Consider the following 12,710-nt stretch of genomic DNA (forward strand, 5'->3'; position numbering starts at 1 on the left):
ATATAGAATTAATCACCCTTAGATTGACCGTAAGACCTCTAGCAAATAGCATCGTAGAGTATTGAAATACAAGAGCTTGATAATTTTGGATTTATATATGGACAAAATTTGGACTCCCAAGTCTTTACTCTATAAATCATGAGCTATCATTTGAATAGATAACTCAACACTAAATCAACTTTTTAAATTAAGGATAAGTGTTTAGAGTTGTTGAATTAATATACATTTGATTGTGACATATAATCCAATAATTTTAAATAACTGAATCTATTTATTTTTAAATTGAGAATATTCTTATTTGAGCAAGATTATATATTTAATTTATCAAATAATAACATATAAGAGCATCTTCAACATTGCACTTTATTTTTATTTAAAAAGTATAATCTTCAAAACAAAAAGTACTTTGAAAAATCTAATAAATTAATAGGTATGTTTTTTTTGTCCACACGTAATTTTTTTGTCCACTCCCAACAGTACTCTATATCATTAATTTTTATTTTTTTATTTTTCAATAAATAATTATTCTTTATCATTACAAATTATCAATCGTGCATTGAAAATTATTGGCTTTACACATAGAAGGGGTCTAGCTCTCTTTATTTGGAGAGCCAGGCCCTAGTTTGTATTTTAACTATTTCATTTTTTTTTTCTTTTTTTTTTTACTTTTGGGATATGTTAGAGAGTAAAAGATAAATGTAGCTCTTTAACATAGAAAAATCAAGGCTTAAGAGCCTATTGAAGATTCTTTTAATACTTATTATATTAATTACATGTTATTTGTTACCAATGGTGGTGATTACTAGGGGAACCATTACTAACATGGCAATAACTCATTGATTGCATTTAATTATGTATTAATTTTTTTTTATTTTGAAAACCTAATTAAGGAAAGTAAATCCATTTGAACAGCCATTTAACTTGTCAAATGACATATGAGTCTTATTAATAATGATCACTAATGTTGACAAATAATATTTTTGTTGTAGAAAAATATTTATATCACTCAAAAATTTGAAATAATATCTTCATACTGTCATAGTACTTAGAGAATATTAACATTAATCCCTAACCTCATATGTTTATCATGGATGTCTATTTAGGATTGATAGAGACACACACACATATATATATAGATAGATTATATACATATGCAAAGATTTTCATTTTTTTCATTTTGGTTAAATTAATTAGTATTTAGTTATACTGCTGGGTGCCTCAATCTAAATGAATACTAATATAAATATGAATGAATGTTTCTGAGTTGCGACAGGTTATATAGAATACGTTTGAAATGTTCATTTACAATTCATGTCATTTATATGCTATGCATATTCATACAAACTGAATATAGTTTCAACTGTCTTAATATTTTCATGACCCTCCATGTCTCTCACGTCTTCAACAAAGTACACTATATATAGATAAAAAAATAAAAAAAAAACACCATGTATGTTTTTTTAATTGATATAAAATTCACTATTGATATTGCAAAAAAATAAAACAAAATGTACCGATCGAGGATGCATGTTTTTGTTGCTTTCTTTTTCTTCCTATTTTGGTGTATATGTAGATTGATGGACGTCAATTAAACTAGACATTAATCAATATATTTATTTATTGAAAAAGACATAAGTTGGAGGGGTTAAATGATTAAGACAAACATAAATATATTCAAAGCTTATCTCTTATATATATACATATACATATACATATATATATATATATATATATGAAAGCAAAGATGTTTTCCCATTCAAGCTTTGAATTCATGTGATGATATTTCAACAGCTAGCTTTGAAAGAGGGACCTTCTTGTCTCCTCGATGGGAAGCACATGTGATTACCAATTCAATCCCACCAAAACATCAACCAACCAATTGCTCTTCTCCACATCAATACCAAAAAACCTAAACTATAACAATTTTTCAAAAGATAAGAATCTTAATTTAGAAGGAAAAAAAAAAAAAAAAAGCATGCTCTCTCTCTCTCTCTCTCTCTCGCTTCTTATACAATCCATATCTTTCACACACACATATATATATATATATATATATATATATACACCTAATACCACATAAATTCTAGCCAAAAGTTCGTTTGGTAACCAAGTTGAAGAGAATCATCATAAAAAAGTACAGTTTAATGAAACTGAAAAATAAAAAAAAATAAAAAATTGATCTACTTGCTTTATTAATCTTGAATCAAGCATGTGGTATGGAAGTGATAATTATATAATTTGCCTAGCTCACTTGAAATCTAAGATCATATTATATGTCGTTATTTTGCCAACTAGTAAAAAGTGGGCAGATAATCATACGAAGTTGCAACTTTTGAATTTTTCAAATATAAAAAAAAAAAAAAAAAAGGCAACTTTGGACCACTCTCTAAACCAACTACTCCATTCTTGACAATTAGTTTATAAGTAAGAACAAAGATATTATAGTAAAAATACATATATAGACCATCTTGATCTGTACATATATAATATCTAGGATACAAAACTTTGGGTTGCTGTCATTATAACCTATAAGCCGAGAACACGGAATTATAACAAGTACGAAACCTGGCCATGACCATAGTTAATACAAAAAATTCTACACACACACACACATATGTATGTATATTTAATTAGACAGTCATACTTGGATTCGAAATCTTGCTAGACATAATGATGAGTCATAAAACAGTATGACATAATTAAAGAATATAAGAAAAAAAAAATGGATTTTTTTTCCCCTTTTGCTTCATGAAATTGAGTCATAATGGTGTCTGTGGAGGTTGCACATGTATCATTATAGCCTGGATAACTCCCATTATATATATATATATATATACACACACACACATATGTATATATGTATGTACGTATGTATGTGCATAAAAGGTATACATTGTATGTTGTAGGTTAATTTGCAGTAGTGGCATATGCAGATGTTGCAATACATATACTAATCCAAGGTCTTTTTTTTTTTTGGGGTCAATATCACGGCTTTAATTAATTGTCACCCAAAAAAAACAAAAAAGGGGGGGGGGGGGGGAGATGAGCATGACAACAACAGCAACAATTGAAAAAGGGTTTGTTAATTTTATCCATATATTATTTTATCCTCTAAATATAATTAACCTTTCAAGCTAACTTAAAAAAATATGATAAATTTAGTATATATAGCGAACTCATGTAATTTCTATAAAAACAATATATAGAATTATTATGGTAAGGATGGTGAGCACCCTAAATATATTTTTAAATGCCCATTTCACTATTTGGTGAACATCTTCACTTGTTATAGATGAACTATATATATATATATATATATATGTATTACCAATCTGATGACAGAACTTTGTATCGATAGACTTCCTCATATATTTCTTTGCTTTCACTTTGAATGGTTATGATATGCTTTCATTTTCATCCACCATCTGTCTTATTTGTTATGAAAAAGAAACTGGATAAGGTTAAGCCAAGAGAATACAAATAATTAAGCTTACATATATATATATATATATATGTTGTTAGTTGAAGCAAAACAAGAGGCACCGAAGGAGCCATCTTTCAACGTTTCTTGTGACATTTGATATATATTTGTGTGGCCACCTTTTGATTTATATAAACATCATTCAATTAAGAAACGTTCCAATTCATGCACACACCACATAAGTAAATGCGCCCACATCGGCAAATTAAACTTGTTATATATATATATATATATATATATGAGCGCTCAACATATTAAAATGTTTGAAAAATATCTTTGGACAAATTATAAGCATTGAAAAATGAATAAATAGTTATTCTCATTATTTATATACCATTAAATTTAAACATTTAATAAACAAAATGGTTTTTATCAAATATTTTAGAACATGGAACTGGTCCCTGTATATATAATTCCCTTGTTTAGGGTTAACAAGCTAGGCATATACATATTTTACGTATTAGGCAAACAAAACATTAAATTTCTTTTTTTATTTTACATAACAGAGAATATCGCTTTCAAGGTAGAAATGAAAATGGGTTACGCTATTTAAGAAAATGGGTATCTTTATCATTGGAGAAATTCAAGGGAACTCCTTGTCATTTTCTTAAGTTGTTGTTGGTATCCACTCAATATAAACTATTATGAGTTTAATTATGTTGACAAGTGTCCATTTCTAGTCATTTCCTTTACATAAAACGAAAGATGTCCTCTTTCCTTCTCTCTCCTCTCTCGCTTACTATAATATCCTTATGCCAAAGTCAGTAATAGACTATAATTACTCTTCATTATTTAATATATGTGTATATACATATATTATCTTGGGATGAGAGTTGCAAGATAAGAAATAGTAGCTATAGAAAGTTCTAGTGCTTATGCTTATAGAGACCTTTATCTATCCCTTACTTTTTATTTTAAAGAATTAAATTTTGAAAACATGTTCTAATTTACTATTTATTTTAACTTTTTATGTTTCGTAGAGAATTAAATTCACTTAATATATTAAATATTATATAAATTTAATTGATATTGAACAAATTTCTAATCTATTTCATATTTTAATTATTAATTTGTATTGCTCTATCTGTTGGCACCCCTTTCAATTATCTTTCAATTATTAATAATTGAAAGGAAATTCAAGTTATTACCTCCGCCTCCTTAAAAACCAAAAGAGAGAGGCAGAGAATTCAAGTGAAAGGGAGAGAAATAAACATCGCAACAAATTATTATTGAAAAAAATATAAATAAAAAGGATAATATAAAAAGTAGTATCGTAGAATTTTTAAGCTTCACTTTTTATATTTGCAAATGATCTTTATCATAAAAAAGATATTCTTTATTTTAACAAATCTTTTAGAAATGTTCTTATATGTATTAAAATACAGTAAACATTTCCAAATTAAAAAAAAAAAAATCATTTTTACAAGATTATTAAATCTTAGGAGGGAAAAGATTGTAACTTGCAACTACATTAACTTAAAAGTGAAAAATTATAGTTTTTCCACCAAGAAATGATATAATCGATTAGAAGAAGGTTCTTTATTTTTGAAATGTAAATATTTTATTTTTAATTTTATTATTATTTTTTTTCTCTCTTTGTGAGACAATAAACAAGTTTTGTTTTTTATTTTCTTTTTTTGAGTTTGGAAAGTAGGGTAATAGCTGTGCAAATCTAACACATGAATCCAAGGTGAAGTGAGATTTTGTATGTGGCCCATGAATTTGTCAGAAAATTTGTAGTATATATACCTATTTATAAGGTTTCCAAAGGCCCCACATGGATAAGTATCCATCTAAAAATCTCTTAAAACTCAAATATCAAAAACCCCCATCTTCGTTTTTATGAGCAACAACAAGAAGAACATACTTTGTGGTCTATGAGAATATTAAACTCCCATAACTTATGGTTTGCTGATCTCCATTATTATAAAAAATTTCAATCTTTTTTGATTTTGCAATCTTTTATAAACATATCTAAAAGATGTGTCTTTTGCATAGAGTGGGTTAGAAGCAACCTCAGCAGCCATTCACAAGGTGCCAGATGTCAACACTGAGATGACCCACCTGGACAGTTGAGTCCCTTACAAGAGATGGCACCAGATATTGGTGTTGCAATTATAGCACACAGGGAAGGAGAGAGAGAGAGAGAGGGGGGAGAGAAGAAGAAAGAAAACAATGAAAGAGGGAATAATGAAAGGGGGAAAGGAAAGTGGGAAAAGGAAAGGGAAGGGAATGGGAGGGGGTGGGCTTTTATGTGCAAATGAGGTGGTGGAAATTGGCAGTTAAAGTTGCTTTCAAACATGGCTAGTCAAAACCCACTACAGTGTAAAAGGGGTAAGAAAGAAAGGACTGTAAGGACATACGAAGCTAGAGAGAGAAAGACAGAGAGAGAAGAGAGAGAGAGTTAAAAAACATCAAGGCAATGAGTTAATATTTTGACATGGGGGCACATTTTGGATTTTAATATTTTGATGGGTTTTGTCTTTCATTCCTTTGCCAAAAACAGTGAAAACTCATGAAAGTATAGGACTTTTCAGGTCACCTTCTTCAAATCAAAGAAGACCCTTTTTTATTTATTTATTTTTTCTATTTTTCTATTTTTTCTATTTTTTTTTGGCCCCTGTTCATGGATCCCAAGGGCTCAAAGCAACCACAGGAGGTGCCAAACTTCTTGAGCCTCCCACAGCACCAACACCAACACCAGCAGAATCAGCAGCAACAGCAACAACAACAACAACAACAACAGCCTAACATGGGTGAAAACAAACCTGCAGAAATCAAAGATTTTCAGATTGTGATTGCAGACAAAGAAGAAGGCAAAAAGCAGTTGGCACCAAAGAGGAGCTCAAACAAGGACAGGCACACAAAAGTTGAAGGCAGAGGGAGGAGGATAAGGATGCCAGCTCTATGTGCAGCAAGGATTTTCCAATTAACCAGAGAATTGGGTCACAAATCTGATGGGGAAACCATACAGTGGCTGTTGCAGCAAGCAGAGCCATCAATAATTGCGGCCACCGGAACAGGAACAATTCCAGCATCAGCTATGGCAGCAGCGGGGTCCTCTGTATCACAGCAGCAGGGAAACTCTCTATCAGCTGGATTACACCAAAAGATTGATGAATTAGGGGGGTCCAGTATTGGGTCAGGGAGTAGTAGGACCAGTTGGGCAATGGTAGGTGGAAATTTGGGGAGACCCCATGTGGCCACAGGGTTATGGCCCCCTACTGTCAGTGGGTTTGGATTTCAGTCATCATCTGGTCCTTCAACAACAAATTTGGGGAGTGAAAATTCTAATTACCTGCAAAAAATCGGTTTCCCTGGGTTTGACTTGCCAGTTACCAACATGGGTCCTATGAGTTTTACCTCAATTTTGGGTGGGAATAACCAGCAGCTACCTGGGTTGGAGCTTGGGTTGTCTCAGGATGGTCATATTGGGGTTTTGAACCCTGCTTTGACCCAGATTTATCAGCAGATGGGGCAGCAGGCTAGAGTGCACCAGCAGCACCAGCAGCAACAGCAACAGCAACATCAGCATCAGCAGCAGCATCAGCATCAGCAACCTCCTGCTAAGGATGATTCTCAAGGCTCAGGGCAGTAGTTGTACTAGATATGGAGACTTTTTAGATTTCATAAAAATTTGGGAGGAACATGGAAAAGGTGGCATTATTGGGAGGCTGAGTTTCCTTTTTTTTTTTTTTTTTTTTTTTTTTTTTAATGATTTTTTTTCCCCTTGTAATGGTTTTTTTGTATTGTATAATTGGCCCAAAAAAAAAAAATTGTGAGAAAAAAAGAGATACTTCAGAGAATTCAATAGGGACTGGAATTGTTTGCCCCTTCCTCTTTCTCCATTGCATGGTTCATGTCTCCATATACAGGTTCCCCTCCCAAGTCTGTTTTTTTCATCTTACACTGGTTTCTGTGTACAAAAGAATAATTAAAAGTTGAAGTTTTTTGCTTCTGCAGGTGGAATTGTGCACTGCCATATCGCATCGGTTTGGGCTTAACTTCTTTAATTCAGAGGTGTGTTGATTATAATGTAAGGCATCTTTATTATTTTGTGCTTCGCTAGGTCTGATTGAGTGGTGCTCAGTTTGTTTGTGAAATTTTAAACATAGAGTTCCATAGTAGTCATACTTCAATTTCTTCTTATAAGATCTAGACATGGTAAATTCACTAAGATATTTTTTATGCATTTCAATGGAAAAAGAGTAATTATCTAATACACCTGACTATCTGGTACATACATTCTCAAATTTTCATTCCCAAAACTACATCTTATTGTGTGGCCTAGAAATTCATTATGATTCATCCAAGTTAGATCCGTAAAATGAGCTTCATCCATGTTAGTTCCATAAATGATTTAACTTTGTAACAACGAAATTTAGCAGATTTGTTGAGCACATTAGATAAGTATTCTCCTTAAGCTACTTGAGGTTTGAGAAGTATCAAAATCTTTAATTTTCCTATTGTTCCTGACTTTGCATGATGATCTATCCACCTTTAAACGTGGTGACTGTTGTCTTCTGCTTTTCAATTGATGTTGCATTGCTAGATAGCTTAAGAGCCTGTTGTTAAGAGTAATAGGAGTACATCTTGTTCCAGAACTCAAGGTTGTCAATTTTGAGTAAACGCAATTAGAGAAAACAAAACATGCAGAATTTGCATTCATTGAAAAAATCATATACCTGATCTGACACTTTTTATTGGAAAATCAAGTGGAATAAACCTTCTTATAAACATAACTTGAACTGCCTTAAGTGCATTGTAAAATATATTGGTAAGAAATTTTCTGTCAAATATTTTGAGATCTTAATTCTCGTAACTGCATCCTCCATGTTCAACTACGTGACTTTTTCATCATTGCTTATATCCCTCTTTTATTATTAGATCGATTTAGGTGCTAATATATGTTATTCTTCAGTGTCCGCAGAGAATAGATGAATTAGATGTTCGTTTAACTCAAGATGTATTCCATTTTAGCTTCATCTACTTTAAGCTCATCTACTTTTTCTCTCTTCTCCTCTTTCTAATTTAGTAGTCATCTTCTTAGACCATATGAAGCAATAAGATATTACCATCAGATTGTAGCAATTCACAGTCACTTTCCAGGATCAAATCATTCTTGCTTAACCAATTCTCTTAAATTTTGGCAAAAACAGAGCTAGGCAAATAGAAAACAATGCATGATATTGAGAATTTAAAAGAGAAAAAGGAAATGGCAGATCTAATTGGAAAGTAGCCATATTTCTCTAAGTTTGGCAATGATATGAGAAAATTTTTCTGATTAAAATATTGCATTGAATTCATATATATCTCTCCAGAGATTTATTTTGTCTGAAATTGACATTTAAGGCTCTGGGCTTTTCTTAGTTGTAATATTTTCTTGTTTTTCGAGTCAACAATGTAGTGTCTGTCCTCCTTTATTCCTTGCATTGGAGCCTCTTCTGGTTCTGCTTTTTTCTCCTTGTTTTTCCATTGCTTGCCCTTATTGTGGCAGCCCCTACCCCTTATATATTATTGCTGTCTGCTTTTCCAAGAAAGATGACTCTAGCTGTCATAGTCAGTTGGATTCAATACTATCATCATTTTTGTTACCCTCGTCCTTTGTTTCAATTTCATGGATTCAAATCTTTTTTAAAAACAAAGTAATAAGAAATCTTTCTGATCAGCCTACCTGAATTAACTCACCCATGAATTCCTTTTTTCACTTAGTTATTTATTTATTTTTTTTGAAAATCTTTCAATTCATGATAACCATTTTCATTGTAATGTTGAATAATTCAAGATGATTTGCGAATCATTTGATCTTATACTAGCTTCTAGATTTTGTTATCTTCCTTTGTCATTTCACATGTCTATATGCTCAACAACAGGACAATATTTGATTCTTCAGTTTCAGCTAACAGTCAAAAAACTTTGGATTCTTATATGCATAATGTCATATTCCTTAAATAGTTTTTGGTACACCTAGTTGATCATCTTCATCACTGTTAAGAAGACAAAATTTCATAAATATTTGCTAATACAAATCTTGCTTGTGGAGTTTTTGCCTCCAAATCAACTATTCGACCATTACTTTTATTTAGTTTTTGTCTCTCTTCCTGAAAGATAATAATCTGATTGAAAACTCCATATGTCATAAAACTTTTTTTCCTTTACATCATTTAACAATGTCACCTCTCTCATTTTGCCTTCTCTCTTATTTTGCCTTCACATTTACTCTTCATGTGCTTCATTTTCACAAGCTACACAGTTCTGACCATGATCATGAAAAAAAAAAAAAAAAAAAGTTTAAGAGTATGCTAAAATATCACATGAGAATATTGCTTTACTTACCCATCTCCATCTTACTTTTGGTATTTTGCATCTCTCTCTCTCAAATTATTGGTTTTCAAATATTTTGTTGGTGGAAAACTTTTATTTTTTGCCTAATATATATGTAAAGTGGGGTCCAACCCATGTTGGTTTTTTTTGAATGTGCATTTACTGGTATGTAAGGTCTGAATGATGATGTTCCTTTTGTCCTTGGCTGAGTACACCATCAATCCCCAGCTAGTAACTTGCAGAGAGAGTTTTTTGATAGTTTCCATAAACGTTTGCACTTAACAATCATCCATGTTCTTGATCTTTGGGAACTCATCAAACACAAAATGCACGGACAATTAATTGAAAATTCAATTCCTGCCATAACAGAGTAACTCCTCTAAAATGTCATTTGTTCAGCACCAGATCCAATAATCTAAGTTTGTTAAGTGCTGTCCGTTTCCTAAAACATATGAAAAAGAAAAATTGAAAGAAGATGCGATCGAAAGCCATAATATATAGCGGAAAGTAATAGATGCGGTACTACTTTTGGACAGGCATGGCTTGTTTTAGTATTTTTGGTGGAAGCCGTGATCACAAAATGGAAAACAAGATAAGAAAATATGGTGTGAGGGTAAAGACCCATGTTTTCTTCTCCAAGGTCTTTGTAAGATGCATTCAGTTCTTGGCGAAGACAATATATGAAGAAAAATCATTAAATATATATGTATGGACATTAACATTCCACGCTTCACAAGCATGGGTGAGAGAGAGAATAAAAAGTGTTATCACGAAAATTGTTTGAAGAAGTTTTGAAGCATAAAACCATGATATGCATGCATGGAACATTCAAGAAGTTCACAGCATACATGCGAATAAAAAGTAAATGTAAAAGCATGAACAGAATAATATTGTTGTGGCCTCAGACAAATTGGGTTGGATTTTTCTTTTTTTCTTTTTTTTTTCTTTTTTTTCTTTTCGTAACTCTTCAGTATATAATATGATAATTATATAAATATAGAGAGAGTTATGTTATGTTAGAAATATGTTTACAACGGTGCCGATGTGAAAAGTAAGAAATAGTGATATTTCAATTAATTGTTTAAGATGTAATTAGTATCTGTTACATCAGTAGATTACCAGCAGACACCCCAAGGGTAGCAAAACAAGCAAGGACGATCCACTATGTGTGTGTGTGTGAGGGAGTATTTTTATATACTATTTAGTTTTTTTTTTTTTTTTTTTTTGGCTTTTTCAATCTAGATTTTCATGATCTTATGTAATATTTATATATATATATATATATATATAGGGTATTCAGAGTATGCGTAGTAGATGTATATTATATATAATTGTTATTGACTATAATCACTGTCCATATGATTCTAAGGAAACAAAAGGAAAGGTCTGGTTTGGTTTGGTTTTATGAATATTTACAAACTTAGGCCCAAGTCCTGTGCTTGCTGCTACTTTATGAGCTAGCCCAGCCCATCATCTCTACCAACCTGGTCTGTTCAAAACTTTTGCATTTCTTTCATGATGCATGCCTCAATTTTTTTTTTTCATATAATTTTAAGTGTCAAAGACTATGGTGCATGCCTCGTCAGGCATGTGTAGGTTTGATAGAAACCACTGACAATACATTTCCAAGTTCATATTCAAACCTTCACTTCGGTGAAATCCCCTCTCCATGAGTTACAATATTGATAAAAAAAGATTTTGTTATTAAGGAAAATAACAAAAAAAATTAACCATGAAAATGACTATGTGATTTACTAATGGATTACCGTAAAAGGCAGTGATTTTAATTTTTTAATTTGCTTTTTCCGCAAAGTTGTGATCATAGTGCAAAAGACTCTGTAATTTGATGGATTATAATAAAAAAATAAAACATGTTGAATATTGTGCTATATATCAAATTTCTTGGCATAATCATTTGATGATGAGGTTAAAGATTTTTTGGTATTATTCCTGTCACATGCATATAGGGTAATCCTAATTCAATTTGAATTGGAATTATAACCAATAAAAAGTCAATTAAAAAATAAAATAAAATCTCTTTATCCATTGGGGACAGCTGGTTTGAGGTGATGATGATGATCATATATATATATGGTCAACTAAGTAGTTGAGGAGGTACATTTACAACCATCCATTTTACAATTAAATATTCCCAAGCATGTTTATGGTGTTCTATGTATCTCTCTTTTTTATCAACTTTGAAATCTACAAAGTTCTCTTATGTTAAAAATGAATTGCAAACCTTTGTAAAAACTAATGTGCATGGTTGTTTAATATGCCACTGACTAAAATCCAAGTAAAACAGTACCTTTATAATATACATATGACTTATGTCTAGAATTCAACAAAGCAATGATAAACTTTGAATATATATATATATATATTATATGAACAGAGGAGTATCAATAGAGATATAATGAATGGTTCTACCCAAACCAGGCCATTATAAATTTATTTTAAATATGACTGCTTTGTAATTTTTGAAGTAGGTGGAGTAATATTTATAATAGTACGAAGTTTTGCACTATTTTAATTTGTTCTTCAGATTTGATTGACTTGGTTAGTGATTTTGCCAGTGGAAATAATTGGGTTGTGTTTGGAAGCAGTAAAACAGAAAAGGCAAATAAAGGCACCAACTTTGTTTGGGAATTGGGAGTGTTAGCTAGCTATAGTCCACCCTCATCACCTTCCCAAACATCCAACAAAACACCAACTTTGGTGGGGGGGTGGTGTGGTGTTGATGTAGCAACCACATGAAATGCTGTTCAATCTTATAGCAACTGTATTATTCCTTCATCCAAATATCGTTGACTCTATCATAAATATAATAACAATTAACATTACTCTGTTTCATATAAACCACATATATGTTATTATATCCAATTAAACTCTAAATTATATATAT

General features: G+C 31.3%; 1 protein-coding gene across 1 annotated transcript; it reads left to right on the top strand.

Annotated features, from left to right (window-relative positions):
• The first annotated feature begins 5,703 nt into the window (after window positions 1–5,703).
• Window positions 5,704–7,703, top strand: LOC107403500 (transcription factor TCP20). The gene is made up of 2 exons (XM_016010390.4): window positions 5,704–7,356; window positions 7,445–7,703. Exon 1 carries the CDS (start codon window positions 6,108–6,110, stop codon window positions 7,077–7,079), a length of 972 nt encoding a protein of 323 aa, XP_015865876.3. The 5' UTR covers window positions 5,704–6,107; the 3' UTR covers window positions 7,080–7,356; window positions 7,445–7,703.
• Window positions 7,704–12,710: the final 5,007 nt, after the last annotated feature.

This window comes from Ziziphus jujuba, chromosome 9 (genome assembly GCF_031755915.1).
Source record: "Ziziphus jujuba cultivar Dongzao chromosome 9, ASM3175591v1".
Classification (NCBI taxonomy): Eukaryota; Viridiplantae; Streptophyta; class Magnoliopsida; order Rosales; family Rhamnaceae; genus Ziziphus; species Ziziphus jujuba.

Coding starts and splice junctions, on each gene's coding strand:
- LOC107403500 (XM_016010390.4), top strand. CDS start 6,108: ATGGATCCCAAGGGCTCAAAGCAACCACAGGAGGTGCCAAACTTCTTG.